At 41.6% G+C, this 26,950-nt stretch overlaps 1 protein-coding gene across 1 annotated transcript in view; it reads left to right on the top strand.

Moving 5' to 3' along the window:
• The window catches only part of CENPE (centromere protein E), a 43,121-nt gene that overhangs the window by 14,189 nt on the left and 1,982 nt on the right, over positions 1–26,950 (top strand). The window contains 29 exon segments of the mRNA XM_064148423.1: positions 764–858; positions 1,637–1,693; positions 1,773–1,940; positions 5,204–5,278; positions 5,530–5,652; positions 6,473–6,607; positions 7,520–7,697; positions 8,676–8,830; positions 9,754–10,068; positions 11,425–11,736; positions 11,931–12,089; positions 13,545–13,763; positions 13,874–14,071; positions 14,697–14,748; positions 14,751–14,810; positions 14,813–14,907; positions 15,971–16,129; positions 16,310–16,531; positions 17,505–17,642; positions 18,661–18,858; positions 18,941–19,081; positions 19,817–20,029; positions 20,802–21,011; positions 22,211–22,420; positions 22,875–23,099; positions 23,723–23,926; positions 24,454–24,566; positions 25,517–25,614; positions 26,092–26,254. Of these exon segments, the coding sequence (XP_064004493.1) occupies positions 764–858; positions 1,637–1,693; positions 1,773–1,940; positions 5,204–5,278; positions 5,530–5,652; positions 6,473–6,607; positions 7,520–7,697; positions 8,676–8,830; positions 9,754–10,068; positions 11,425–11,736; positions 11,931–12,089; positions 13,545–13,763; positions 13,874–14,071; positions 14,697–14,748; positions 14,751–14,810; positions 14,813–14,907; positions 15,971–16,129; positions 16,310–16,531; positions 17,505–17,642; positions 18,661–18,858; positions 18,941–19,081; positions 19,817–20,029; positions 20,802–21,011; positions 22,211–22,420; positions 22,875–23,099; positions 23,723–23,926; positions 24,454–24,566; positions 25,517–25,614; positions 26,092–26,254 (4,690 nt within the window).

Below are 26,950 nucleotides of genomic sequence, written 5' to 3'. Positions count from 1 at the left end.
AGGAATTAAGTTGACTCTAATAGCCTGAATTGACAAGGAAACTTGAAACAAAAAAGGCACCCTGTAAGCCCCCATCTCACTTAACAAATTAAAACCTTAATATCTAAAACCAAAGGTTAGAGCTGTAAGGCATAAAAGCTTCATAAATACTTCTGCCATGCAGCCTACCCAGACCTCCTTTTTTCCCCATGTAAAAGTAGCTAAAGCTACACTTTAACTCAGGCTAACATTCAAACTATGTCCTCAATCTAAAGAGGGATGAAAAGGAGGGGATGTGAAATTAAAAGGCTCAATGACAACCGATAAGTCATTACTCCAGGATCAATTAGGGGTATAGAAACTCTAGGATGACCAGAGAGAAAAGCTGACCTGTAGGCATAACAGTTGGGTAGTATTGTTGCTGAACTGTGTCTTCCTCAGGCTTCAAGCTTTGAGAGAGGAATGGTGGGTGTGCTTTTTCCTTTATATCTTGTGGGGTGCTGATGGGTAGTTCTTTCCCTGACACTTGCTAGTCTGTAGTCAAATGTATATTCTAGCTTCAGTTTAGTATCTCTTAGCTTGTATTAGCAGCCAGCGTAAGTGTAGGGACTTAACTTCAGTGTTGTCTGCTTTCACAAGAGAAAATCACAGGGTTCAGAAGCTGTACTGTGTGTTCTACTTGTACTGAATGATCATTTCCAGTACAATATTGTCCTGAAGAAAATTCTTGGTGCCCAGTTGAAAATCTACTAGTATTCCATTTCTAGTACATATCTTTTTTCAGCTGCTTTTGAAAAGTCTGAGTATGACAACCAGTCTGCAGTGATGCCTGATCAAACTTCAGAAGAAGAATGGACTGCTGGTCCTACCATGAACTGGGTAAGGTTTTGACCTATAGTGCATATACATTACATGCTTCTTGGTATGATCACTCTGACTCTTCTACAGAATGTCAGTAGTGTTCAATGTCTGAAGAATTAATAAAAGAGAATGGAAAACAAGTGGGTTTGTGGCAAAAGATCCAGCAAGCTTTGATATTTAAAAAGAACTAGCCATGAGAAGGTAAGTAGCAAGGAATAGAATCCTGGACTTAGTTGATCTTGTGGATCCTGTGCTAGTTTGAAGCTAGCTAGAATGTTTTGGTGAGAAGAACTAGATTACAGGCTGTGAAAGAGAAAACAAGGGTGATGTCTACTTCACTTGTAGGCTTGCTGAGAGGTATAAGAACAAGAATCCAAACATAGATGAGGCATTTCTTGGGGCATTGCCTGAGCTGCACTTCTCTCTAGCCTCTCTGCCATCTCTCTGATTAATCCACTTTGCTACCTAACTCCCTGGCCAAACCTCCATTCTTCCCTGGGACTGGGGTGAGGTTGAGAGAGGTAGGGAGAAGGTGGAAGGGCAGTTGGGAGCCCCTCCTGGGGACTCAGGTTTCTGGGAGGGCTGTTGTGATTCTGTATTACCTTTTACTTTGTATATTTCTGTATATACTGTAACTATCTGCTTGTATATCCTGCTAAGCTGTAAATATAAGCTTCATTCAGTTTTCCAGAGCTGGCTGAGTCTAGTCTGGGTGATTTCCAGAGCATGGGAGGGGGCAAGTAACACCCAACCCACTGCAATCCATGAATTTGGAACTATTTTCTTTTTGCTCTAGTCTCAAAAAGACTTTGAGGAGTCTGTGCAACTCTGCGAAGTGTTAGCACTAGAAAAGGTGAGTGTTGTGTGTATGCCTTCCAGAAATAACACTTGTGTTCCAACAACAACTTCTAAAGTTTCTTGTGCCTCTGCAGGATATTGCTGTAAATCAGATCAGTGTCCTGCAAGCAGACTTGAATAACCTAGTATTGGAAAATCAGCAGCTGAAATTAGAGATAGATGAAATGAAGGCGAAACTGAAGGAAAAAGTAGAAATTGATGAATTTGAAGCACTGGAAAACCAAACACGAAAAGATCATGAGGTAAGGAGCATGGTAATATATACAGAGATAAGAAGTGTTTAGGCTCTAATTTTCTAGCTCATTCACAGAGATGGTGTTCCCAGCTGTGTTCAGGAACAATGAACAAACAAACCTAGGGTGTAAACTGAATTTACTCAGTGTAAAATTTGGGCTCTGGAGAGTCACATACCAAACTCTGTTTTAAAGACACATTTGTGTGTATGTGTCTGACTTTTCATATATATGTGATCTGGATTTCACTTCAGATTTCTGCAAGAGACAGCTGCCTGGCTGCATAAGTAATAGGTTTGAGCTGTTTTCAAGATAAAAGATGTTTGCTAAATTGTACTTCACATACTTGGGCAAAAATATCTTAGTTCACAGTCCAGCATAGCTCAGGCTTTTGTTAATCCTTTGAACTATGTGGATGCTGACTTAAGATGCAATCTTAGTAAGTAAATGAGTTTTTTAAATGATGTGAGTAGTAATGTCTGTGGAAAACATGAATTTTTATGGTAAGATGTCAGAAAGGGTAAATGTACATGCTGGATAAATTATGACATAGGAAATGCTGTTTGTTTGGGTGGAACACAAACCCTGTGAGGAGAGGCTGAGGGAGCTGGGGGTGTTTAGCCTGGAGAAGAGGAGGCTCAGGGGGGACCTCATTGCTGTCTACAACTACCTGAAGGGACATTGTAGCCAGGTGGGGGTTGGTCTCTTCTCCCAGACAACCAGCAACAGAACAAGGGGACACAGTCTCGAGTTGTGCTGGGGGAAGTCTAAGCTGGATGTTAGGAGGAAGTTCTTCACAGAGAGAGTGATTGGCATTGGAATGGGCTGCCCAGGGAGGTGGTGGAGTCGCCGTCCCTGGAGGTGTTGAAGAAAAGCCTGGATGAGGCACTTAGTGCCATGGTCTAGTTGAGCGGCTAGGGCTGGGTGCTAGGTTGGCCTGGCTGATCTTGGAGGTCTCTTCCAACCTGGTTGATTCTATGATTCATATCCTCATGAAGTAGTTTGTTCATCCAAATGCTTTATGTCACCATTCTGTGACCTGAAATATGTATTACTTGCATTAAGTTCTAGCTGCTGAAAGGCAAGACTGTGAACTAAGTTGCAGCAAAAAAATCCTGTGAACAAGCTAATAAAAACCCAAAGTTTAAACAGCCAAACAAAAAAAACCCAAACCTCTGAAACCACAAAACCCAAAGGAAAACCCAAAGTTGACATAATGAGACTTGGATATATCATTGCATTCCTGTTCTGATACCTTATCTGCTGATGACTTCTATATGCTAGCTTGTTTCATATTCTCTGACCATGAATTTAAGGTAGAGGCTGAAGTTACATCCTTTTGAGTTCTTACAATTTTAGAAGATCTCTTCTTGTCTCCATTGTTTCCTACAAGGATTCATGGATCTTCAAAATGGATTCGTAGTTGCTTGTGTGACTTAGCTTGTGTAAGATTATTTTCAGAAGACCTTTTGTATGCTAGGCTGGAGTTGCCACCTGCCTTATCAGCCAGCATGCAACACAGCCTCAGTTGCAGCCTCTTTTGCAAAGATTACCAGACAATAGGTTCAGTGCTCTGAAGTAGTTTCTGTTACAACAAGAATTCTGTTCTCCAGTATCTGAAGACAATCCATAAAATCCATAAAATAGAAGCATTTGATACTCGGGTAGCAGATTAATTACAGCAATACAGAAAGGTTGCATAGTTCACTAAACACATAAGTCAGCTTCAATCACCACAGATATATTATAGAATCATAGAATCAACCAGGCTGGAAGAGACCTCCAAGATCATCCAGTACAACCTAGCACCCAGCCCTAGCCAGTCAACCAGACCATGGCACTAAGTGCCTCATGCAGCTTTTTCTTGAACACCCCCAGGGACGGTGCCTCCACCACCTCCCTGGGCAGCCCATTCCAATGCCAATCACTCTCTCTGGCAACAACTTCCTCCTAACATCCAGCCGAGGCCTTCCCTGGCACCATTTGAGACTCTGTCCCCTTGTTCTATTGCTGGTTGCCTGGGAGAAGAGGCCAACCCCCACCTGGCTACAGCCTCCCTTCAGGTAGTTGTAGACAGCAATGAGGTCTCCCCTGAGCCTCCTCTTCTCCAGGCTAAACACTCCCAGCTCCCTCAGCCTCTCCTCAGAGGGTTTGTGCTCCAGGCCCCTCACCAGCTTTGTTGCCCTTCTCTGGACACGCTCCAGCACCTCAATATCTCTCTTGAATTGAGGAGCCCAGAACTGGACACAGCACTCAAGGTGTGGCCTGACCAGTGTTGAGTACAGTGGAAGAATAACCTCCCTTGTCCTACTGGCCACACTGTTCCTGATACAGGCCAGGATGCCATTGGCTCTCTTGGCCACCTGGGCACACTGCTGGCTCATCTTCAGCTACTATCCACCAGTACCCGCAGGTCCCTTTCTTCCTGCCTGCTCTCCAGCCACTCTGTCCCCAGCCTGTAGTGCTGCTTGGGGTTGTTGTGACCAAAGTACAGAACCCTGCACTTGGCCTGGCTAAATCCCATATTATAACTTTAAATGAGATGTGGCAGTATTAGTACAGCATAGATATAACCATCCTATGGTTTTAAGACTCCAGGTTGGGTTTTCTTCTCTGTACTCCTCAGTAGACAGAAGTACTCAGAAAAGTGCTGGCTTTAAACCTTTTCATGGATCTTAAGATTGGGTTTACTCCTTACCTGTGCTTATGACTATACAGAGGTACTCACAGATGAGTGCTTATTGAAAAGCTTTTCTAACAAAGAGGAGGAAGAGAGTCCTTCAGTTCTGGAGGTGCTTTTCTGTCTAATTTTTTACCTGTTCCTTTTGGAGGGAACCACTGAACTTATTACTTACTTGTTGTAGCTTTTATTTTTGGCATCTTCTCACTCTTGGTGGAAAAAAGCAAATCACATCTGCACTGTCATAAAAATCTAGTTAACAAGACCACAATCTGAAGTGTTCTATCTGTACAATTTCTGCATTAACTGTATTGATAATCTGCAACAGCTCAAGCAGCAACAATAACACTAAGCTATGTATAAATCCTTTGTGATTGCTGGGAAGCTAAACTAGCACTTTGCATCTCATCTATGTGCTCAAAAGCATGTGTCAAGTTGCTTTATGGTTGTTGAGATAGATGTGGGTGTGTGTATATGGTTTGCACATTAACAGAGAACAAGACCTGTTTGTTTTCATGGTATTGGCAACTAAAACTACTGGTGTGGGTGCTTTCTAACACCCTCTGCAATTTTCCTTCAATGTGCTCCACAGGTACAACTAATGCACGAAATTTCCAAGTTAAAGAATCTTGTTTCTAGTGCTGAAGTGTACAATGAAGAACTCGAGGTAAGCCTGGCAGTGACTTTACATGCAACGTGGCTTGTATGAGACATGCTTGGGCTGTTTATCTTGAAACACTGCATCTGCTCAGGATAAGCTAGATATTATTTGGCTCTGTTACAGCTGTTAGGATGAAAGATGATGTCTCAAATTCATAAATGCTTACTATGTAGAAAGCAGGTTCTAGTTAAATTCCTACCTGAAACATGGAATGGGGCCCTCAAATCTTCCTTTTCTGTTTCTTTTCTAACTTTTAGGCAGAACTAAACTCTAAATCAGAACAACTGAAAGAGAAAGAAAACAAAATAAAGGCACTGCAGAATCATGTAGAAGAACTGAAGAAAGCAGAAGCAGAAAAAAATGACACCTGTTTTTCACTGGTAAATTTTTGAGTGTTCTGCTGGGTTGAGAGATGGTTTTAGTTTCTTTGAAGGTAGGTTTAATTTGGGTCTAAGCTTGGTGCAGCTGAAATCTTGCCCTGCAGGTTTTAGGAAGACTATTCCAATGCCTAAAATGATGACTAGTCTATGATCACACAGCACTTCTCTAGTGAAGCAAAGCCATGGGAAATGCTGCTTTTTATCCTGTGTCTGACACAAGCCTGCTAGTGTGCTTTCTAGAGCAAATTTCCCAAGCTTGAGCCTCTATTTACATTTTTAACCAGTTTAGGAGGGACACTGAGATGCTTGAGCGTGTCCAGAGAAGGGCAACGAGGCTGGGGAGAGGCCTTGAGCACAGCCCTACGAGGAGAGGCTGAGGGAGTTGGGATTGGTTAGCCTGGAGAAGAGGAGGCTCAGGGGTGACCTTATTGCTGTCTACAACTACCTGAGGGGTGGTTGTGGCCAGGAGGAGGTTGCTCTCTTCTCTCAGGTGGCCAGCACCAGAACGAGAGGACACAGCCTCAAGCTATGCCAGGGAAAATTTAGGCTGGAGGTAAGGAGAAAGTTCTTCCCTGAGAGAGTCATTGGACACTGGAATGGGCTGCCCGGGGAGGTGGTGGAGTCGCCGTCCCTGGGGCTGTTCAAGGCAGGATTGGAGGTGGCACTTGGTGCCATGGTCTAGCCTTGAGCTCTGTGCTAAAGGGTTGGACTTGATGATCTGTGAGGTCTCTTCCAACCTTGGTGATACTGTGATAAACACATCTGCTTGATCATGGCTTTTTTTTTGACATGTTCCTTGGAATGTTCCTTCCTTTCTCAGGGAGATTCTGATAAGCTACTTGAGGAAATTCAGCATCTGAATAAATCTCTCTTAGACAGCGAAACTGTAGCCTTGGATGCCAAAAAAGAAGCTGCTTTTCTCAGAAGTGAAAATCTGGAGCTGAAGGAGAAAATGGTAAGTACTTGTTGAAGTACCTGTCTAGCCATACAAAATGCTGTTCAGGGGCAGAGTAGTGAAGAAGGCAATTCATAAAGGCAAGGTGTGGTAGAGGATCTGGAGGATGCCAGTGATTCATGCTCAAAGTAACACTTCTATTGCAGAATTTATTGAAAGGAAAAAGTCTTCAGGGGAAAGGGAAAAAGGAAATAGAGACTTCTTCCACATGAGAGGGTGGTTAGTTTTATGTTTACCAGTGCAGAGAGTGTGCATGAACAGCCTTTAGGGAGTTATTAGAACAGAAGGCTCCAAACCTAATTAAGCAGAGAAAAAGAGAATGAGTTGTGAACTTGGAGATGAGATGGAGCTTACTCCTGAGCTTTTAAACAGAGCAGTTATAGTTTTAGCCCTCACCTAGAAGGTGTATTTTGTTCCAGGACTCTGACAGGAATGCAGTTGTCTAGCTGTGGCTTATTCTGCCACATATATCATAGAATCAACCAGGTTGGAAGAGACCTCCAAGATCATCCAGTCCAACCTAGCACCCAGCCCTATCCAATCAACTAGACCATGGCACTAAGTGCCTCAGCCAGGCTTTTCTTGAAGACCCCCAGGGACGGTGCCTCCACCACCTCCCTGGGCAGCCCATTCCAATGGGAAATCACTCTCTCTGTGAAGAACTTCTTCCTAACATCCAGCCTAGACCTACCCTGGCACAACTTGAGACTGTGTCCCCTTGTTCTATTGCTGGTTACCTGGGAGAAGAGGCCACCCCCCACCTGGCTACAATGCCCCTTCAGGTAGTTGTAGACAGTAATAAGATCAAGGCCAAAGTTGTTCAGAGTAACAACACTAAAGGTAGCAGATGCAATATTTAGGGGGTTTTGGTTTTTATTTTGTGTGTTAATTTCACATTTTCTTTCCCTGAAGAATGATCTCTCCAGTACCTACAGTCAAATGCAAAAGGATGTTCAAACCTATCAAACCCAAATAGAAGCAGGAAAAGCCAGTTACAGAAAAATGCAGTCTGACTTGCAGAAAGAGTTGCAGGCTATACTTCAAGAAAACACAAAACTAACTTCGCTGATGGAGGGCAAAGTTCCAAAAGGTACTGTTTCAGGTGGTGCTTTTTATTTCTCTTTGCTATCATAATGGCTGGGAGATGGAATACTTCAGTTCTTGTTTTCACTACTGCTTGGAGCTTCTGCCAGCATGAAAAATAATGGAGTTTTGTGTGCTGCTGGCACATAGTTTAAATTAGAACCAAGACACTTGAACTTCCAGAAACTCAGATAAATTTGATAGAACCAATAGCAATTTTATAAAGTGCCCTTCCTTCTTCCCCTTCTTTCCCAAAAGAAAGGGATTAGATGGAGAGAGAGAAAGAAGTAAGCACACCCAAATAAATCCATCTCACTCGATTTGGAAGTTAAAAAGAAAAGTTTAACAATAACTTAGAAGAGGTATCTGAGGTAGGGAAGTTACAAAGGATAGGGAAGGGAAAATAGCAAATACAAAATGTATAAATACAACCCCGTGGTGATGGCTTTGTCCCCCTCGTGGGTGATGGCCACATGGTAGAACAAAGAGAAACCAGGAGCAGATGGTAATGGTGGTACACAGAGAGATGAAGAGAGAGAGGAACAGAAGTCCCCCTGCTTTTATGGGACAGGAAGGGTGAATGGGCTAACCATCACCTGGTGGTGTTCAGACCCACCCCTGGGGAGTGGTGAAGACCACCTAGGGTGTCAGGTTCAGGGTTACTCCCCCTGGAATGTTAACCCCATACATCAAGAAAATCTAAAGCAGCTGCTATTTGGAGACCTGCAGACTGTAGACTCTTGCATTTCACACCAAGACAGTGAAGTTAAGGAAGTCTAATAGGTTGACATCCAGTTCAGTTCAGAAGCTTCCCCAAGATGTCATGACAGAGCTCAGACCAATATTTAATCTTTTTTTAGTTGCTGACCACTGTGAAATACAGTTTCCTAGAATTACACTGATAGGGTATCCAGAAAAATGTTGCAAATCTTGTGCTTAACTTAGAACAAACTCTTTTCTCTCACACTTTGACTTAAATCTCTAGATCTGCTCTCTGTTGTCGAGCTGGAGAAGAAGGAAGCTGACTTAAAAGGAGAACTAGAAAAAGCACTGAAAGAGAATGCGTTTCTACAAAACAAAGTAGATGAGCTATCACAATTCCAGTCTCTTCCAAATACTGTTGAGATACAGCAGAAAGAGGTAAATAATGTTTGCCTTCATTGTATTTCTTGCTTGACTGGTAACACATTAATGGAGGCCCACAGGATCTTAAGTTGTAAAACCAAAATTGAATTGAATCAAGCTTTTACAGTTGAGTTCATTAAAATATTGTTCCTGTTGGCTCTAGATGTTCACACCTGTGCCTGCATCTCCTGGATTTTATTAAGTTATTAACAATTTGATATACACTCTATCATGAAAAAAAGTATCACTGCATCTAAACATTCTGTTTAGGAGCATCGGTCCAGTCCTCTCTCAAAGATAGGGAAAAGGAAATGTTTAAAGAACATCTAAAGAGTTAGAGAATCACAGAATCAACCAGGTTGGAAGAGACCTCCAAGATCAGCCAGCCCAACCTAGCACCCAGACCTGTCCAATCAACCAGACCATGGCACCGAGTGCCTCAGCCAGGCTTTTCTTCAACACTTCCAGGGATGGTGACTCCACCACCACCCTGAGCAGACCATTCCAATGCCAATCACTCTCTCTGGCAACAACTTCCTCCTAACATCCAGCCTAGACTTCCCCCAGCACAACTTGAGACTGTGTCCCCTTGTTCTGTTGCTGGTTGCCTGGGAGAAGAGACCAATCCCCACCTGGCTACAACCTCCCTTCAGGTAGTTGTAGGCAGCTATGAGGTCCCCCCTCTTATCCAGGCTGAAGAACCCCAGCTCCCTCAGCCTCTCCTTATAAAACACTTCAAAACTTCTCTAAAGGGCTTGCCAGTCTTCATTGTCTTGGAAAGATTGTTCTTAACAGCTCCTGCCTAAAAGCAAAACCAGATACACTGTGATGTGTTCTTGCCTGTACCTCATTTCCTATGGTTGTGTAGGAACCTCTTCATATTATGCAGCTAGGAAAAATACTGACTTATGTTATTAATATTGCTTTTCTGTTGGCAGATTGTTGAAAAATGTGAGGAGCTACGCTTAGTAAAGCTGGAGAGAGAAAAGCTGCTTTCTGAAGTAGCTGATAATGAAATTAGGCTTCAACAGATGAGTGAAGAAATTGGAAAATCAAAAGATGATATAACAGATGCACAACTTAAGTATGTAAAGTGTGATCAGGAGTATGTAGCACTTAAGCAGCTCCATGAAGAGCTAGAGCAAAAATATGTATCTCTGTCAGAAAACAATGAACAAATGAAGCTCCAAATAGATGTTCTAGCTAAAGAAGCACAGACGTCTAAAACAGCTTTGGATGAAGTGGAATTAGAGGTTAGTGTCAGCTTCTTTTATTTACAGATAAAACAACTGATTACTTCTAACATAGTTCTAACATAGAACACATAATGGAAAAAACACACTTTTTTGGAGTAGTCTGAAAGGTATAAATAATGCTGTCATTGAAGTTCCTCTTGCTTGAGTGGATGTTGTTCTGTGCTGAGTATAAGACTGCAGGATTATGAAGCTTATTGGATTTTTTCTTCATAAGCAAAGAATCGTGTGTGTTGCTCCAGGGTACATATTGTTCTGTGCTTGACCTTTTAATTATTTTTCCATCCCTGAATTCTATCTTTATTATACAGTTTTGATTTTAAAATATGCTGCTTTGACCTACTCAGTCATAGAAACAGTTTTCCTCCTTGGGAACTGAAATCTGTCTGGAACAGATTATTCAAACCCAAGAGAATCACCTCTCCAATTTAGAAGGAGGGGAAAAAAATTAAGAGCTGATGATGCATATTTACATACAGCTTTTTGGCACTGGTGTGGCTGTTGTATTCCAGCTATGGCTGCTATAGCTATCAGATAGCTGTATCAGCTATCTGATAACTCCTGACTTGATTCCTAAGATAGGCTGCAGTTTTTCTTGAGTGGTGTTATGTTTTAGCAAGGTTTCTTTCTGCTAAGGAGAAACCGCATGTGCTAGTTTGAAGCTAGCTAGAATGTTTTGGTGAGAAGAACTAGATTACAGGCTGTGAAAGGAAAACAAGGGTGATGTCTACTTCACTCATAGGCTTGCTGAGAGGTATAAGAACAAGAATCAAAACATAGATAAGGCACTACTCCTGCTGGACAGCTCTGAGCTGCATCTCTCTAACCTCACCCTCTGTTTCTCTGACTAATCCACTTTGCTTCCTAACCCCCCTGGCTGAACCTCCATTCTTCCTTGGGACTGGGGTAAGATTGAGCGGAGTAGGAGGAAGGTCAAGGGGTGGTTGGGAGTCCCTCCTGGGCACTCAGGTTTCTGGGAGGGCTGTTGTGTTTCTGTATTACCTTGTATATTTCTGTATGTACTGTAAGTATCTGCTTATATATTGTGCTAAGCTGTAAATATAAGCTTCATTCATTTTCCAGAGCCAGCTGAGTATAGTCTGGATCATTTCCAAACTGTGGGGGGCCAGGTAACACCCAAACCATCACACCACAGGAAGGTTCCATAACCAAATGTTTATTTAAAGTGGTCAGGAATATATAAGCAGTGTCTTGAAAGTGAAGTTATTAACTTCCCATTCTTCCATTGAAAAGTAAAATCTCAGCCTTTCTAAGGTAAAACAATATTCTGTGACATTGTGCACACACCATGGAGTTTTGCATTAGTGTCTGACCTTTTTCCTTTTCCAATTAAAGCTCTCTAGCAAAATGAAAGAACTGGAAAGAAAAACAGAGGAGTACAACCAACTTCTTGAGATAAGAGAAGACTATATTCAGGCTCAGGAGAAGTTAAAGGAATTGGAGCCATTAAAAGAACAAGAAGATGCTATGAAGAGGAGATTAGAGGCCAAGGATTCGGAGATCCAGGGAGTTCTTCAGCAGCTTACTGAGTGCCAGGAAAAAATGAAAACTCTAACCCAGGAAAGAGATGACCTGAAGCAAAAAGAGGAATCCCTCCAAGCTGAGGCAGACCAACTCAAAGAGGATATAAAGGACACTGTTTCAATGGTAGGAATTCAGCCTTTATAGTAAGTGAAGCATACACGTCAAAGGGAAGAAAGTAACACCACTTACACTATTGAACTGTACAGGGGACTGGGGATCTGTGTGGGTTTGGTTTGTGGCATGTTGGGCTGCTGTGACTGTTTACTGACACCGCAAAACACTTGCCCGTTTTCTCTTGGTTTTCTTTTGTTCTAAAGAACATTTCGGCACATGAAGAACTGAGAGATGCACAGAGTTCTCTCAAGCAAGCTCAGGACCAAGTCAAAAAGCTGGAAAAAATTATTGCTGAAAAAGAATCTCAGGTTGTGAGTGTTGAAGAGACCCTTGGGAAAACCATTAAAGATCTAGAAATACAGGTACAATGTCATGTAATAACTGAAACCAGAAATGCTTTTAATGTGTTTCCAAACACTGAAAAAAACCTTAAATAGTTGCTTATAGTGTTTTCTACTTATCCTTGGACATCTAGTAGATGGCTTCTGGTAGAAAATAAGCAGCAAAGTTGTAGTGCCTGCTCCTAATCCTGATTTCCACAAGCTTCTAACACATTGTTGTAGAGCTACAGGCTATAATGTGCGCTAGCTGGTAACAACTGTCGCATTAGCTGACAGAGGAAGGAAGAGGTTAGGGTTACTTAGGGGTAGGAATGAAGCTAATGTTTGGTAACAGTCCCAATGAAAAGCATCATGGTTGGTGGTAAATGGCAGTTTGGTTCCCAGTATACAGTTTGGAAGCTGACCCACTGTTTTTTTTCAGCCTTACTGTTCAATTCCTGACCAAAAAATGCTGAGAATATTGTGTTACAGTGCTTCAGTAGCACAGTTTCTCTGGAGGGAGAACTGATATACTCCAGTGGTTATCAATCAAGTGTTTGCATGTCTTGGAGCAGATGTATAAAGAGCAGCCAGACAGAGAGGGATCTGGGGGTGCTGATTGATACCCACCTGAACATGAGCCAGCAGTGTGCCCAGGTGGCCAAGAGAGCCAGTGGCATCCTGGCCTGCATCAGGAATGGTGTGGTCAGCAGGAGCAGGGAGGTCATTCTGCCCCTGTACTCTGCACTGCTTAGACCACACCTTGAGTACTGTGTTCAGTTCTGGGCCCCCCAGTTTAGGAGGGACATTGAGATGCTTGAGCGTGTCCAGAGAAGGGCGACGAGGCTGGTGAGAGGCCTTGAGCACAGCCCTACGAGGAGAGGCTGAGGGAGCTGGGATTGGTTAGCCTGGAGAAGAGGAGGCTCAGGGGTGACCTTATTGCTGTCTACAACTACCTGAAGGGTGGTTGTGTCCAGGAGGAGGTTGCTCTCTTCTCTCAGGTGGCCAGCACCAGAACAAGAGGACACAGCCTCAGGCTGCGCCAGGGGAAATTTAGGCTGGAGGTGAGGAGAAAATTCTTCCCTGAGAGTCATTGGACACTGGAATGGGCTGCCCGGGGAGGTGGTGGAGTCGCTGTCCCTGGGGCTGTTCAAGGCAAGGTTGGATGTGGCACTTGGTGCCATGGTCTGGCCTTGAGCTCTGTGGTAAAGGGTTGGACTTGATGATCTATGAGGTCTCTTCCAACCCTGATGATACTGTGATAAAAGGTGTGCCTTGTTTGGCTCCTCAAACTTTCTGTATGATCTGGCTAGTGTTGCAGGGTAGACTGCCAAAAGGTTAGCATTTAAAACAAAACAGAGGCCACAGATTCAGTTCTGGAGTTGTACTACCTTGGTTAGCAGATTACTGATAATTACTGCAGCAGTATGATGCAAGACTGCCATTTAATTTTGATTGTTAAACTGATAGAAGTTCTGCCTTTCCACTTCTCAATAGCTGTCACAGAAGAAGGAAGAAATAAAAAAGATCCTGTCAGAGAGAGACCAGCTTGCTGAGGAAAAATCAGAGAGCTGTGGAGAAGACAGTGAGCTTCAGGTACAAAAGGAACAGATCCTTCTCCTAACACAAGAGAATAGATCATTGCAGGATAAGCTGGACAGTCTCCAAAAGGAGAGAGACCAACTAAGACAAACTATAGAGGAGACAATTAGCATGGTAAGAAAAAACTATCTTATTCCTGTAGGATAATACCTTTAGTAAACCTCTGCCTTAAATTGTGGAAGTATCTTTGATTTTAATACACTTAAACTGTGTTGTGTGCGAAGAATTCAGAGATGCAGGAAGAGTTGAGATGTGCTCGTAACTCTCTCAGACAACATCAGGAGACTGTTGTGGAGCTGAAAGGAAGTATTGCAGAGAAAGAAAATCAACTCCTGGAAGCAGAGTCGTTGAAGGAAAGAACTGGAGAACTGCAGGAGAAGGTCAGGCACACTTTTGTCACATAAACTAGAAATGCTGTCAGGGTTGGCAGCTCATTTCCTCTGCTAACTTCCATTTGTAAGGTTTCAGTAAAGGTAGTAACAGTGTTCAAGTTTTGGTTACCTTTCCCTTCTTTGTACTGTTTCTCAAAGCCAAAATCCATAGGTGGAGGCAGGGAAAAGATGATCAGATGCAAGCTACAAGCCTTACATACAACTAAACGTGCCTTAGAGTTGAATGATAGAGTATTATGTGGAATCAGTGCTGCTTTTTGACCTCAATACTTTTCCCAAGTCTTAAAACATTTTGTGTTCTAATGTCTCTTAGCTATGGCACTCTGCAGCTGCTTGAGCAGCTGAAAGGCAGGTCAGCTCATGCTTTAGCTTGCTACCCTGTTAGATTTCTTATCTACTGACTTGCATATCTGAAACCATTGTAGCTTTTAGAAGACATTAATGCTTGTTAGCATCAAGACTACCTGCTTCTGTGTACAGCAACAGAGTCATTTTTCTGGAATTATAATGGTTTGTAGACCTTTACATAATCACTTGTCTGCCAGTGAGATGGAAGCACTGAAATTTGACTATCAGAACTGTTCCATCTCCAACAAGGAAGCTGATGGAAGTATCTTCTACAAAATAATCCAATAATAACAACCTGTATGTATAGGTTATGTTTGAAATACCAAAATATGGCAAGCTGCTGGCAGGAAAAGAACAAACTAAAATGAAAATATCTCTAAGCAGCTTGAGAAACTTAACCGTGAGAAATGTGAGCTACAGCAAGTGTAGAGGCTTGTAAAGCAGTAAGAGATCATTTGGAGGCTGACTGTTAGGAGACAATATGTAAGAAAATCTCTTTATTGTTTTAAAAGCAGCTTGTATGACTTCATTATATTGGTTATGAAGCCTTCTGCTGTTCAATATATTTTCCTCTGCCTGTTCATTGCAATAGGAAACTAAAAGCTTAGTAAACTAATGCAGTCTGGTCGTAGGGATTGGTTTCGCTTTTCTTCCCTGCTCCTTGGTTGCTGTGCTTGGTCGCTGCTGCTCTGGGTTTAGGCAGTTGTCTGCCACCTGCTGGACAAACACTTACCAAGTTCCTGATGTATTTCTCCTGTACAGTGCCTTTTTATATTCAGCACTAACCAGGATAGGTCATCCAGGTTTACAGGTATTCAAAGGCTTAATTCTCCTATCACTTTCAAATCGCTCTGAATTGACAGAGGAAGCTGAAGGCAGAAAATAGAATGATTAGCCATTCTGTTTCTCCTTCCTGATGTCTTAGTTCCTGGCAGATTGGTGACTTCAGTGAGTGTTCTTATGCAGACACACTATTTTAGACAAGTTTGTTCTGTTACCTAATTGACCCAAAAAAAATCAAGTTGGCAAATCTCAAGCCTGGCAAAATTTTCTTCCCCACCAGAAGCTCTGCAAATGCTTTTAAGAAATGGAAATGACTAACCATGAAGTAGAACCACTGATGCCTTAATATATAGACCATCAAATTAAAATGCTAAAATTAAGTAGGACTACCCAATCTTCAGTTGTAGATTGTATATCTTGCTCCTAAATTAGACAAATTACGATTGGAACTGGTGGCAGCTGCTGTAGGAATGACTGTATTTTTCATGGTGAGGTGTTTCGTGAGGGATGTCTTGAGTTTTGGATTTAAGTAGTCTGAGTAATTTCCCTCCCAACACTTTTTTCCTTGCTCTCTACTGCTGCCTGTTGAAAAGAAACAGAACTGATAAAGGCTGTTTCTAAAGACCCTCTTCCTTCAGAGTTCTTCAGCAAGAACACTGGCATGGGCCAGTGACAAGTGAGGGGCTTTTTTAAGTAAGACTCAGTACTCTTCTAGAAATTCAAACATTTATTCTTCACTCCTAATAAGCATAACTTGGTAATACTGAGTGAACATGGATATAATATCTTGTTCTGCAGTCCTTAAAAATGCTGACAGAAATGGAAGATCTACAGAGAGAACTAACTCATCAGAGAGAGCAAGCTGATACCCTGAAGAATATGCTAGCAAGTAGAGAAGAGAGTTTGCAGAGCATTGAAGATGAACTAAATCAAGAAATAAACCAACTGAAAGAAAAGGTGAGCATAGTAATAAACTCCTAGAAATAACTGCAGGCATGTTCTCAAGTTGTTACTAGAACAACAGACACTCATTTATGCTGGCTTATTGATCCAATAGGTGGTGTCATGGCAGTACAGTTTTGCAACAAGAGTTTTGGCTAGTAGTTGGTGATTTTGTACTACTTCATTTTCTAATAGGTAGTCAAGCTGAATGAGGACTTGCACTTGGTAAAAGAAGAAAAGCACCAGCTGCTGGAAGAACTGCAAGAAAAGACTGGGAGTGAAAGCAGTCAACTTGCACAGCTGGAGAAACAGTGTGACTTACTAGCACAGGAGAAAGAGAAGCTCCAGGAAATACTGGAAGGCATTCAGGCAGAGAAGAACAAACTGGAGATAAAACTACACGAGAGTGTTGATAAGGTGCTTAATCTTTGCTGAAAGATACATACTTGGTAAAGGAACATGGTCAATTCTTGGAGCTGTGTTTAAAAACAGCTTGCAAATATTCATGTTATTTACCCAGACTGAACAATATTGGTATGCTTTAAGTTTTGTCTCATGGAATGGTATCTGAAGATGTATGTAAACTCTTTAAAGTTACTTGAGGTCACTTTATGTGGGAGTAGATGAGGAACCAGAAAACACAGCCTTCATCATACCTAAACCCTTAACACCTAGTTTCTAATGAATTGGAAATTATGTGTTTCACAGTTGAGCTCCAAACTTTTGAAACACAAGGTGACAAATTCTCACAAGCTTCTGTCTCTTCTGGATTAGGCCAAGAGTGAAGACAAGCAGGTTGGATGGTACCCACTGAGCAGCAGTTCTTGCTCAGATACTGAGTAATCTCTTCAAATATGTCATTGAAGTCTATGGTGGGGAGAGAGTCTGCTCGCTCTGTTTACCTGTATCCTCTAAGTATGGATTGTCTTGCTGCTAAAACTCAACTTCCCAGGGAATTCAGAGGCTTAAGGGAAAGGAATATTAGTTCTAGAACTTACCAAATTATTTAGCAGCACTGACAAGAGTAACTTGTAAACCTGTGTTAAGTAATAATTCCTAGGTCTTGATTGAGCCCTACCCAAATAAGATTTTGGCTTTGTATCAGTCATCTGTAAACAGGGATTACAGAAAGTACATCCAACCATATTTGCAGTACACTTTGTCTAATTCTCCAAGGGTTTTTTGGGTGTGCAGGTTGACAGGCTTGGCTTAGGGAAATGGGAAACATTCAAAGGTGCACAACTCAAAACTTCCTGTATGCAGACTACAGCTGCACTTCTTTGTGCCAAATATTTTCACTCCAATGACATCCTGGATGGTTTAGTCTGATAGGTAGATTCACATACCTCACATACTTCATTTTATATGTATTGCTCTATTTTGACTCCAGGTTCTTGAAACTGAGAAAGAATTGAAGCAGCACCAACAACTCCTCAGTGAGGAGAAGATCAAAGCTGAGCAAAGGGAAGAACATTGGTCAAGGGTTCAGAGGCGATTCGATATTTTGGAGGATGGCCTAATGAACAAGGTAGAGTTGTAGTTTTAGTACTATTCAGTCTTCTGATCTGGTACTGCTGTACTAAACTTCTCACTGGATACAAATCCTACTTTTTAATTCTCAGCACATTTTGTGTGCTAAACAAGCATAAACATGGACAAAGAGATTTGTATCAGTGGTGTTTAGAAATGGCATCCTCTGTTTGGGTTGATCACTCCATGAAGATGGACACAGATTTATCCAATCACTGTAATAGTCACTAATTGTACATGTATTTGTTCAGGCTTTTAAAAAGCATTGTGAGACACTGGTACAGAATCTCAGAGGCTTTGTAATCTCTGGGGCTTTGCATGCTTCCATCTTGGCCCTTAGCTTTTGCTAATTCGGTCTTTTGGCACTTTTCACTTGTCTGTTAATCAGAGATTATAATTAAGGATTGGTTTAAATCACCAAATTTGTTACTGCTCTGTTAACTAGAGCAGATATAAAGACTATTTCACTGCCTCTCTCTTATGCTAGACTTCTGTTTATCTTTGTTTCTCCTGCGACAGGGGCGCATGTTGACTATTTTGGTTGTTTCCTGGAGACCAAAGCTGACAAGGGGACACAGTCTCAAGCTGTGCCAGGGGAGGTATAGGCTGGATGTTAGGAGGAAGTTGTTGCCAGAGAGAGTGATTGGCATTGGAATGGGCTGCCCAGGAGGTGGTGGAGTCACCATCCCTGGAGATGTTCAAGAAAAGCCTGGCTGAGGCACTTAGTGCCATGGTCTAGTTGATTGGATAGGGCTGGGTGCTAGACTGGACTGGATGATCTTGGAGGTCTCTTCCAACCTTGTTGATTCTATGATTCATGCCATTCTCTCTTTTATTTGGACTTTTTTTAGAAGTTATTAGAGCACCAAAATTGTTTTTAAGGTTCTTCCATTAGTGTGAATTTTAATTACTGGAAATTGTTCTTTGTATTTCATGCAACTGATTGTAATACTTCATAGTATTCAAACCAAAACAAAATCGTAATTCTTGGGTTTTCACTCCACTATTTATTACAGATTCAACAGTTATCATCTCAGTTAAGTAGCTCATGTGAAAAAGACCAGTTGTTGGCTGAAAGAACTCGACAGTCCTTCCAACTTGAAGCACAAATCTCATCAGTTAATCAAGAAAAAAATGAGCTACAAAAACTTCTCCAGGACGTAAGCTCTGAGCGGGACCAGCTCAAGATGGAGTTGCAAAAAAGACCTGAGATGGTTGGTATTGCAAGCTGCATTCCCAAGACATTGGCAGTTTCTCTTCTAGAAGGCTGTTGAAATCCACATGTTTTTATTTCAGTGTGTTGAAGCAAATCCAAAACTGGAAGGCACTCTTGACCAGCAGAAGCAGAGAAACCTGAATGATGTGTCTGTGCAGGTGAACTTGCTGGATAAGACAGAGCAGGTGACTGACAGCCTTGAAAAAGCCTTGAAGATTCAGGTAAACTTATTTCTCTGCTTGCTTTAAGGATGCATGTAAAGCCTTAATACTGTTTTGTGGAGGATAAACTTGCTTTCTCTATGATCTGTAAAACCAAGTATCGTGCTAGGACTGCAAAGCACAGGATCAGTTGATTTGCTAAGTGATTGTTTAGCTTGCTATGGGAGTGTTAAACTGAACTCTTCAGTTACTGAGTGTTGCAGAGGGGAAATTAATTGAGAGGTGATATTTTCCAAAATTAATATTGTTGCTATTCAGAACTCTCACCACCCCTGACCACTCATTTTAATAATGTTTGGGTTCTTGCACTGTCATGGAAACAATCTATGGATAATATCTACATCTAACATAACCAGCAAAATATATACATGTTAACTGAACTGGAAGAGAAGGTTCCCACTGTCAAACGCCACTTGCAGTCAATATGCTGCTTGCCCAGTAGCTGGGCCCAGGCTCTTTCTGCTCTATGGCAGAAGGCAGTAGAGAGTCACAAAGTGGCATTTAAGCATTTACTCACAGATTATGATTAGCCACGGTCCAGACAGTGCCCAAATGCTTTCAGGGGACTCTGTCTTCTTGGACATGGAGACTTACATCTTCCCAGCTTCTGGGGAAAGGACACAGACAATCTGTGACCTGGTTCTCTTGGCTTATTCTGGATAATCCCTGTATATATGTCCAGGGATTCTAGGCAGGACCTTCCTTATTGTGACTGCATTTTTCATCTGCATTTAGGAGCTTCTTGACAAATTCTTGGACATGGGGAAAAGGTACGAATGTCTCTCTACAGTATCTCTTAAACTGGAGAGTGAACTGCAGCATCAGAAAGAACTGATAGCTGTGGTACTGCCTCAGCTTTCATCAGAAGAGAGTAACCGAATCCAGAGACTTCAAGTGATAAATGAGGAAATAAGCAGTTGCCTCCAAAGTTTATTGCACAAACTGAAGGTACTGACTTAAACCACTTCATATTGCTTCAGCTTAGTTTTGAGCTGATCTTGGTGTTAACTGCTAGGGTTCCTATTTACTCTAGCTTTTGATTTTTTGTGAATCCACATCTCGTGGGAAGTAAATTGACAGTAAATGTGTTCCGCTTCTGGGAGAATCTGAACCATTCAGTTCAGTCACCTTGGGTTTTGGCTGTAGATGGGTTGTAGTGTGGCTTCATTACCATGAATCCAACCTAATTAGGGAATTCTATTTCTGTTATTCCATAAATCAAATTATGGACCCTTAAGTATGTGTTTCACTGAGGGTGAAAGATATGGGAGATGTCTTGAAGGTGCATGTTTAATCCGCAAGACTACTCAAGCGGCTTGCTAAATTCCATGGCCTTGCAGACCTTATCCAGTCTAAAGTTCAGTGGAGAAACTAATTATGGTTATCAAGGGGAAGTGAAGGACAATTTGGGAAAGCAATTAGGAAAATTCCTGTTCCGATATGCAGAAGGACAGTAAACAAACTTGGGGGGGGGGATGTATATTTGTTTACATTGAGTTTTTAAGGGGTTTTGGTTGGGCAGGAGTAGATGGTGGCATGTGCAGGGAGAGGGTGAGATGTAAGTTCACTTGTAGAAAAATACTCCTCTCCTATGAGGACAGCCTGAAGAAGCTGGGGGCTTACAGCCTGGAGAGCAGAAGGCACCAAAGAGACCTTGTGGCTTTTTGTGATGTGCCATTTTGAAGCATGCTCACTGATCAGTCTTGTGCCTCTACAACAGTATATGTTCAGTCGTGCTTGCTCAAAGAAAAAAGACTATTACACTACTGTTAACAAACATGAAATGGAGTTGCTTGAGGAGAAGAGAAAACAAGATAAGCTACGAGCTCAGATTCAGTATCTCAGGAAGACTGGGATGAAGCAGGCTGAAATATCCTCTCAAGAGTTAAACAGCAGTGAAGTGCTGCAGAGTTGGCACTTGGATGCAGAGGTAGGTTTTGAGACAGTTTTCGGACTTGGTGTGGTGCTAAAAGTGATGGTGGCATTGCTTTTACCTTTTAAGACTTCACTGAAGAGGGGGCATAGAATGTGTGAGTTGTGTTTTTAATGCTTCTAATTCTATGCTGGGAACCCAAGTGGTTCAAAGTGAAATTACAAGGTTATAAATAGTTGCAATGTTTTTACTCGTTTGACCTGTAAAATGTTGTGATGGTTTGCCTGTTACCCGCCCCACACACACTTTGGAAACCACCCAGGCTAGACTCAGATGGCTCTGGGAATTGAATGAAGCTTATTATTTATAGCTTAGCTCAATATACAAGTAGATATTTACAGTATATACAGTTATAGACAGAAATAGACAAGGGAAAAGGTAATATAGACACATAACAGCCCTCCCAGTCCCCAGGAGGGGCTCCCAACTGCCCTTTCACCTTCCCCCTGCCCCTTAACCTTACCCCAGTCCAAAGGAAGACAGGAGGTTCAGCCAGGGGGTTAGGAAGCAAAGTGGATTAATCAGAGAAACAGCAGAGAGGCTAGACTGAAGTGCAGCTCAGCCAGTTCCCCCAGAAGAAGCAGAAGCAACTCCCTTATCTATATTTGGATTCTTGTTCTTATACCTCTCAGCAAGCCTATGAGTGAATTAGACATCAGCACTGTTTCTCTTCTGTAGCCTGTGATCTAGTCCTTCTCACCAAAACATTCTAGCTAGCTTCAAACTAGCACAAATGTATACTGCCTGATATCAAGATGTCTCTTAAAACAATGAAAGACATTTCATGTGTGTCATTTTCTCCCTGCTTCTCACCTGCCCCAAGAATGTAGATTGCCTTCTCATTTCCCAGTAGAGTAGAAGTCCTTTTATACTGTAAGCAGATGTGAAAATGGACTTCCTAGAAATAATCATAGAATCAAACAGGTTGGAAGAGAACTCCAAGATCATCCAGTCCAACTTAGCACCCAGCCCTATCCAGTCAACTAGACCATGGCACTAAGTGCCTCAGCCAGGCTTTTCTTGAACACCTCCAGGGGCAGTGATTCCACCATCTCTCTGGGCAGCCCATTCCAATGCCAATCACCCTCTCTGGCAACAACTTCCTCCTAACATCCACCCAACACTTCCCCTGGAAATATATTTAGAAATATAGCTTACAAAGCAATCTTTAAACTTGAATTTCCTCTCTTTTGAAGAGCATTCTCAAAGACCTATCAGAAATGGAAAGTGAACTTCGTAGCATAGAGGCACAGCTCTGTCAGCAAGAAAGTTCTAGGAAGGAAACGCTACAGTTCTGGGAAGGTTTTTCAAGAACAGAGTGCAGTGCAGAGAAACTGGAAGAAGAGTTAAAGAAAGATAACAAAACACTTGTGCAAGTCATGGACTTCTGGGCTCCTAAAACAAAGGTAAAGTTAAATCCTCAGGTTGGAATGGATTTTAGGTAAGGTCCCTATAAATGTATCTAAATGAAAACAAGGCTGTCAAAGGTTATTAAAAGATGATTAATTAGCACTTACTGTATTAATAGTCAACTGGCTGTAAGATGTAGGAGTATTTTTTTCCTCAAGGCTTCTTTCCTCATGCATACAAACCTGGAAACCTGCTTTGTAGAAGATTTTTCTTGAGCATATGTGTGAGAGATCCTTGTTCATTTGTATTTCCTATCAGACTAGATCCTATAAAGTAGTTCCCAAGTTGTTATACAGCTTTGCTTGCAGAACTTGGCAGCAAGAGAATAACTTCTGAGATGTACACCCACAAGATTATCTGCTCTCTTCAAAATGACTTCATTGAAACTACTGTAGCCATTTGTAAAATTCAGTTGTGATCTACATTCTCATGAATTTCTCTTCTTTCCAGCTGCTCTATCAGACTTTTTTGGAGCTGGATGCTAGAAATGCCAATTACTGTAAAACTGCTGATGTAGAATCAAAACGAGAAAAAGAGAGAACTGAGGAGTTGCTTCAGGAACTAAAGACTCTTGAAGACCAGCTGGGCCCTGGTGGCTCTACCAGTCTTCTTGCCTTAGAAGAAGAGAACTGCAGGCTTCACAACCAACTAAAGGCTGCAAAACAAGATAAAAAGGTAACAATATCTGTTTCTAAGGAAAACTTCTGTGATGCTGGATTTCAAAGCAAGAATATGTCAAAAAAGCAGATGGCAACTGTAAACCTCTGCCACAATGTACTGGGCCAGACTGTGCTTCCATTTTGCAGCTTTTCCTTTTATTTGCAAGGTACAAGTTTGAGCTCTTGCCTGTAGTATGATTATGTCAGTTGTTTCTCTTTTACACACATAACCGGTTGGATTCTATGATAACAGCTGTCAGAAATCCAAATAAAATGTGATCATTTGGTTTTGAGGCACTGGTTTTAACAGTGTGGTAGTCTTGATGCTTTCTTGATAGTATTTGCTGTCAAACTGGAGCTAGAGAAGAATTCTAGTTTTAATCTTAGCAATTGAGGACTCTCTGTCCTGTACTGGTTTTGTCAGCTAACTGCATACCTTCATTTATTACACTTGAGCATCCAAAACAGCAAAAGATGGCACAGAGGAGTGAGGTAGGTGCCAAGAGTTTTTGTAGAGACTGTAGCACAGGAGTGTGTTGTGTGGTTTGAGTTTTGTCTCTTCTATTAAGACTACAGTCATGTGCTCTTACTGTCACTCCTTGGCATAACTGCTTATAACTGACTGGTATATCTCAATAGGCTATGGAAGTCAAAGTTCAAAAGTTGGAAAATGCAATGAATGAAGTAACAAAAGATGTTCAAGAGAAAGAAGACAGGATAAACAAGTTAGAAGCAGAGATGAGAACAACAGTGGCAGCGAGTGAGCTCACCCAACTGCAAGCCAAACTAGATGAGACAGAGAAGCACCTTGAAACTATCTTAACAGTGAATCAGAGTCTTCAGGTATGAGTAAGATACTTCACTTCTCATTTCTGATCTCAGAGGGAGGCTAGTTCTCTGAAACTGTTCTGTTCTGCTTGGTGTTCTTAGAGCAAAACTCCATTTGCCTGCTCAATATATAGTTTTGCATTCAACCAATGCAACCTTCAGAGACCAAACATAGCACCCATGTTGGGATTAGAAGCTAAATGGATCTCTTGTGCATGATGCATTTCTGAAACGTTCTCAGATGACCTCTAATTTTGAAACTGAAGCATGAGCTGTCTTCTCTGTGTAATATGTTTTCATACTAGTTGAGAATTCCTAGAGTTTTATCTAGGAACAAGTAAACAAAGCTTCCTCAAATGCAATTGCACGTAGCAAATCAGGATACCAACTGATAGTGCAGCGCACTAGGCAATGTGGGCGTTCTTACATCAGAATAGCTCCTAGTCTTGCTCTGCAAAAGCTACTTGCAAAGACAGTAAGCAATTCTTAAATGCATTGCTAAGTAACAAACTGTTCTTCCAACTGTACCTTTTGGTTTTCAGGCAAAAATAGATCAAGGTGCTGAGCCGTACAAAGAAGAAATTGATTCTCTCAAAACACAATTGGTAAAATGTGACATGGAAAGAATGAAAAACTCCAAAATTCTTGATAACAAGTAAGTTAAATTTTTGTTCCAATTCTCAAGTATTTCAGTTCTAACTTCTTCTCCTTATATGTTCCACAGCATGAATATTCAGCTTTAGATGTAGGATTTTACTGTAGCTAGGTTCCAGATAGTAAAACTCCACACACCTTCAGGTTGATTCCTTCCATATACAGCCACCAAAACTTCATAGCCATAAATGGAATAACCATTCTGAAGAAAACATGATGGGGAAGCATTACCTGAAAGCAGAGAAGGAACAAATTGCATCTCTTCTAAAAGGAGGACACCGAGCTTGTAGTGAAAGAAATGCTTTTAGCCTCATGCTGGCAGCGTATGCTTTGTTTTGTAACATACCTTGACTAGCAGCCCTGTGCAACACAAACACAATCATTTGAAGCAGCTTCGTCTTGAAGATGAGCTGTTCCTGTGCTTCTGATGGTCTAGGCTTCTATTCTGGCTTCTAAGCCCCTATTGTAGCAACATGAAGGCTTTCTGACCTCTTTGAAGGTAGCTTTTCATTCTAAATCATGTGTTTTGCATGACAAGGGTTAAAAGTAGTTTTTAACTATTTCTGGTCTTTCCTAACAGATGGAAACTTCCCTTATGTTAATATTATATAAAATTAAGGATAAGGATTTTTTCCTCTTAAAAGTATCTTCTATTGATGCAACCTCTAGTTTCATGACTACCATTACATCACAATGATTGGATGGGGCTGGGTGATGATCTTGGTGGCATCTTCCAACCTGGCTGATTCTATGACACAGAGTAATGTGTAGTCCAACTTGTGTTCCTCTGCATTTTACCTAAAATCTAACTGACCAACTTGTATGTAGTTTCATGTTTAACTTGAGTATGTTTTGTGTTTGGTACCTCGTTTGCAAAGCAAACTAAGTCTCCTGCAATTGCAATGATTGTTAAACTGATGACTTCTCTCTCACTCTTCCTGCCCCATCTAGACTTGCTAAATATAAAGCTCTTGCAGAACACCAGGAGGAGCAGTTAAGAAAGCTACAAGAACAACTTAGAAGAGCACAGCAAGAGCAGGATAGTACTGGTAAATTAAAAATAAATATAAGGGGCTCCTTAATTTTAAGAAGTTGTTGGAAGTCCAAACGATGCCAGAGCTCTTATCTCATGGTGGAGATTGATGCCTTGGAGATGGAGTTTACAATGTTTGCTGCACACACTGTGATAAAATCACAGCAGTTAATATATTATCACTTCTGCATCTGTGTTTGCATTTGTGGTGAGAAACTGCAGTATCTCATGTTGCCATTTCTCCCTTGACTGACTTGACAAAGTTCTAGAACTCTTCCCTAGACCACTGAGAATTAAGAGAATCTTTGAAGTTTTGTAATATCTGGCAGTGTGAACACTGGGAGCTGTCTGTGTATGAAAGAGAACAGCTGAAGTAATGGCACTTAAAACTTAGTGAAATTTGACAAGTAAGACTATAGGAAAGAGGAGACTTAAATATTTGGGCAAAACCAAGTCAATATAACACACACTTCTATATAAAACTGTTTTCTAGTGTTGCTGGAAAAAGAAGTTCCTCAGCAATCCCAAATACCACTTACCTGTGGTGGTGGCAGTGGTATTGTGCAGAGCACACACATGCTTGTTCTAAAATCTGAGCAAGCTAAGCTACAAAAAGAGAATTTGGACCTGAAAAAACAAAATGATGATCTACTAAGGTAAGTGTAGTGCTGTATAGTGCTATGTAGTGCTGTTAAGCACACAAACCCTATGAGGAGAGGCTGAGGGAGCTGGGGTTGTTTAGCCTGGAGAAGAGGAGGCTCAGGGGTGACCTAATTGCTATCTACAACTACCTGAAGGGAGGTTGTAGCCAGGTGGGGTTGGTCTCTTCTCCCAAACAACCAGCAATAGAACAAGGGGACACAGTCTCATGTTGTGCTGGGGTAGGTATAGGCTGGATGTTAGGAGGAAGTTGTTGCCAGAGAGAGTGATTGGCATTGGAATGGGCTGCCCAGGGAGGTGGTGGAGTCACCATCCCTGGAGGTGTTCAAGAAAAGGCTGCATGAGGCACTTAGTGCCATGGTCTAGTTGACTGACTAGGGCTGGGTGCTAGGTTGGGCTGGCTGATCTTGGAGGTCTCTTCCAGCCTGGTTGATTCTATGACATGTCAAATGCTTTGTCACTGGTGTTTCTTTCTGGGATAACGACACAAGTGATTGTAGAAACTATTTTAGATATGATAGCTACTACTATTTCAAACTTAAAGCTAGTGATTTACTGCTTATGTTCTTATGGTTTTGAACTTTAAGTTGCTTTCATCAGAATTGATTACTTGAAGGCATACTCCAATTGTATTGGAATTGCCTCTGAAAGCAAGGTACACAGATCAGGTCTTGCATTTGTCTGTGGAGTAT

The sequence above is a fragment of the Pogoniulus pusillus genome, chromosome 9 (assembly GCF_015220805.1).
Source record: "Pogoniulus pusillus isolate bPogPus1 chromosome 9, bPogPus1.pri, whole genome shotgun sequence".
NCBI classification, from domain to species: Eukaryota; Metazoa; Chordata; class Aves; order Piciformes; family Lybiidae; genus Pogoniulus; species Pogoniulus pusillus.
Note: the sequence above shows the minus strand (reverse complement) of the source record. Positions and strands in the feature narration are given on the sequence as shown.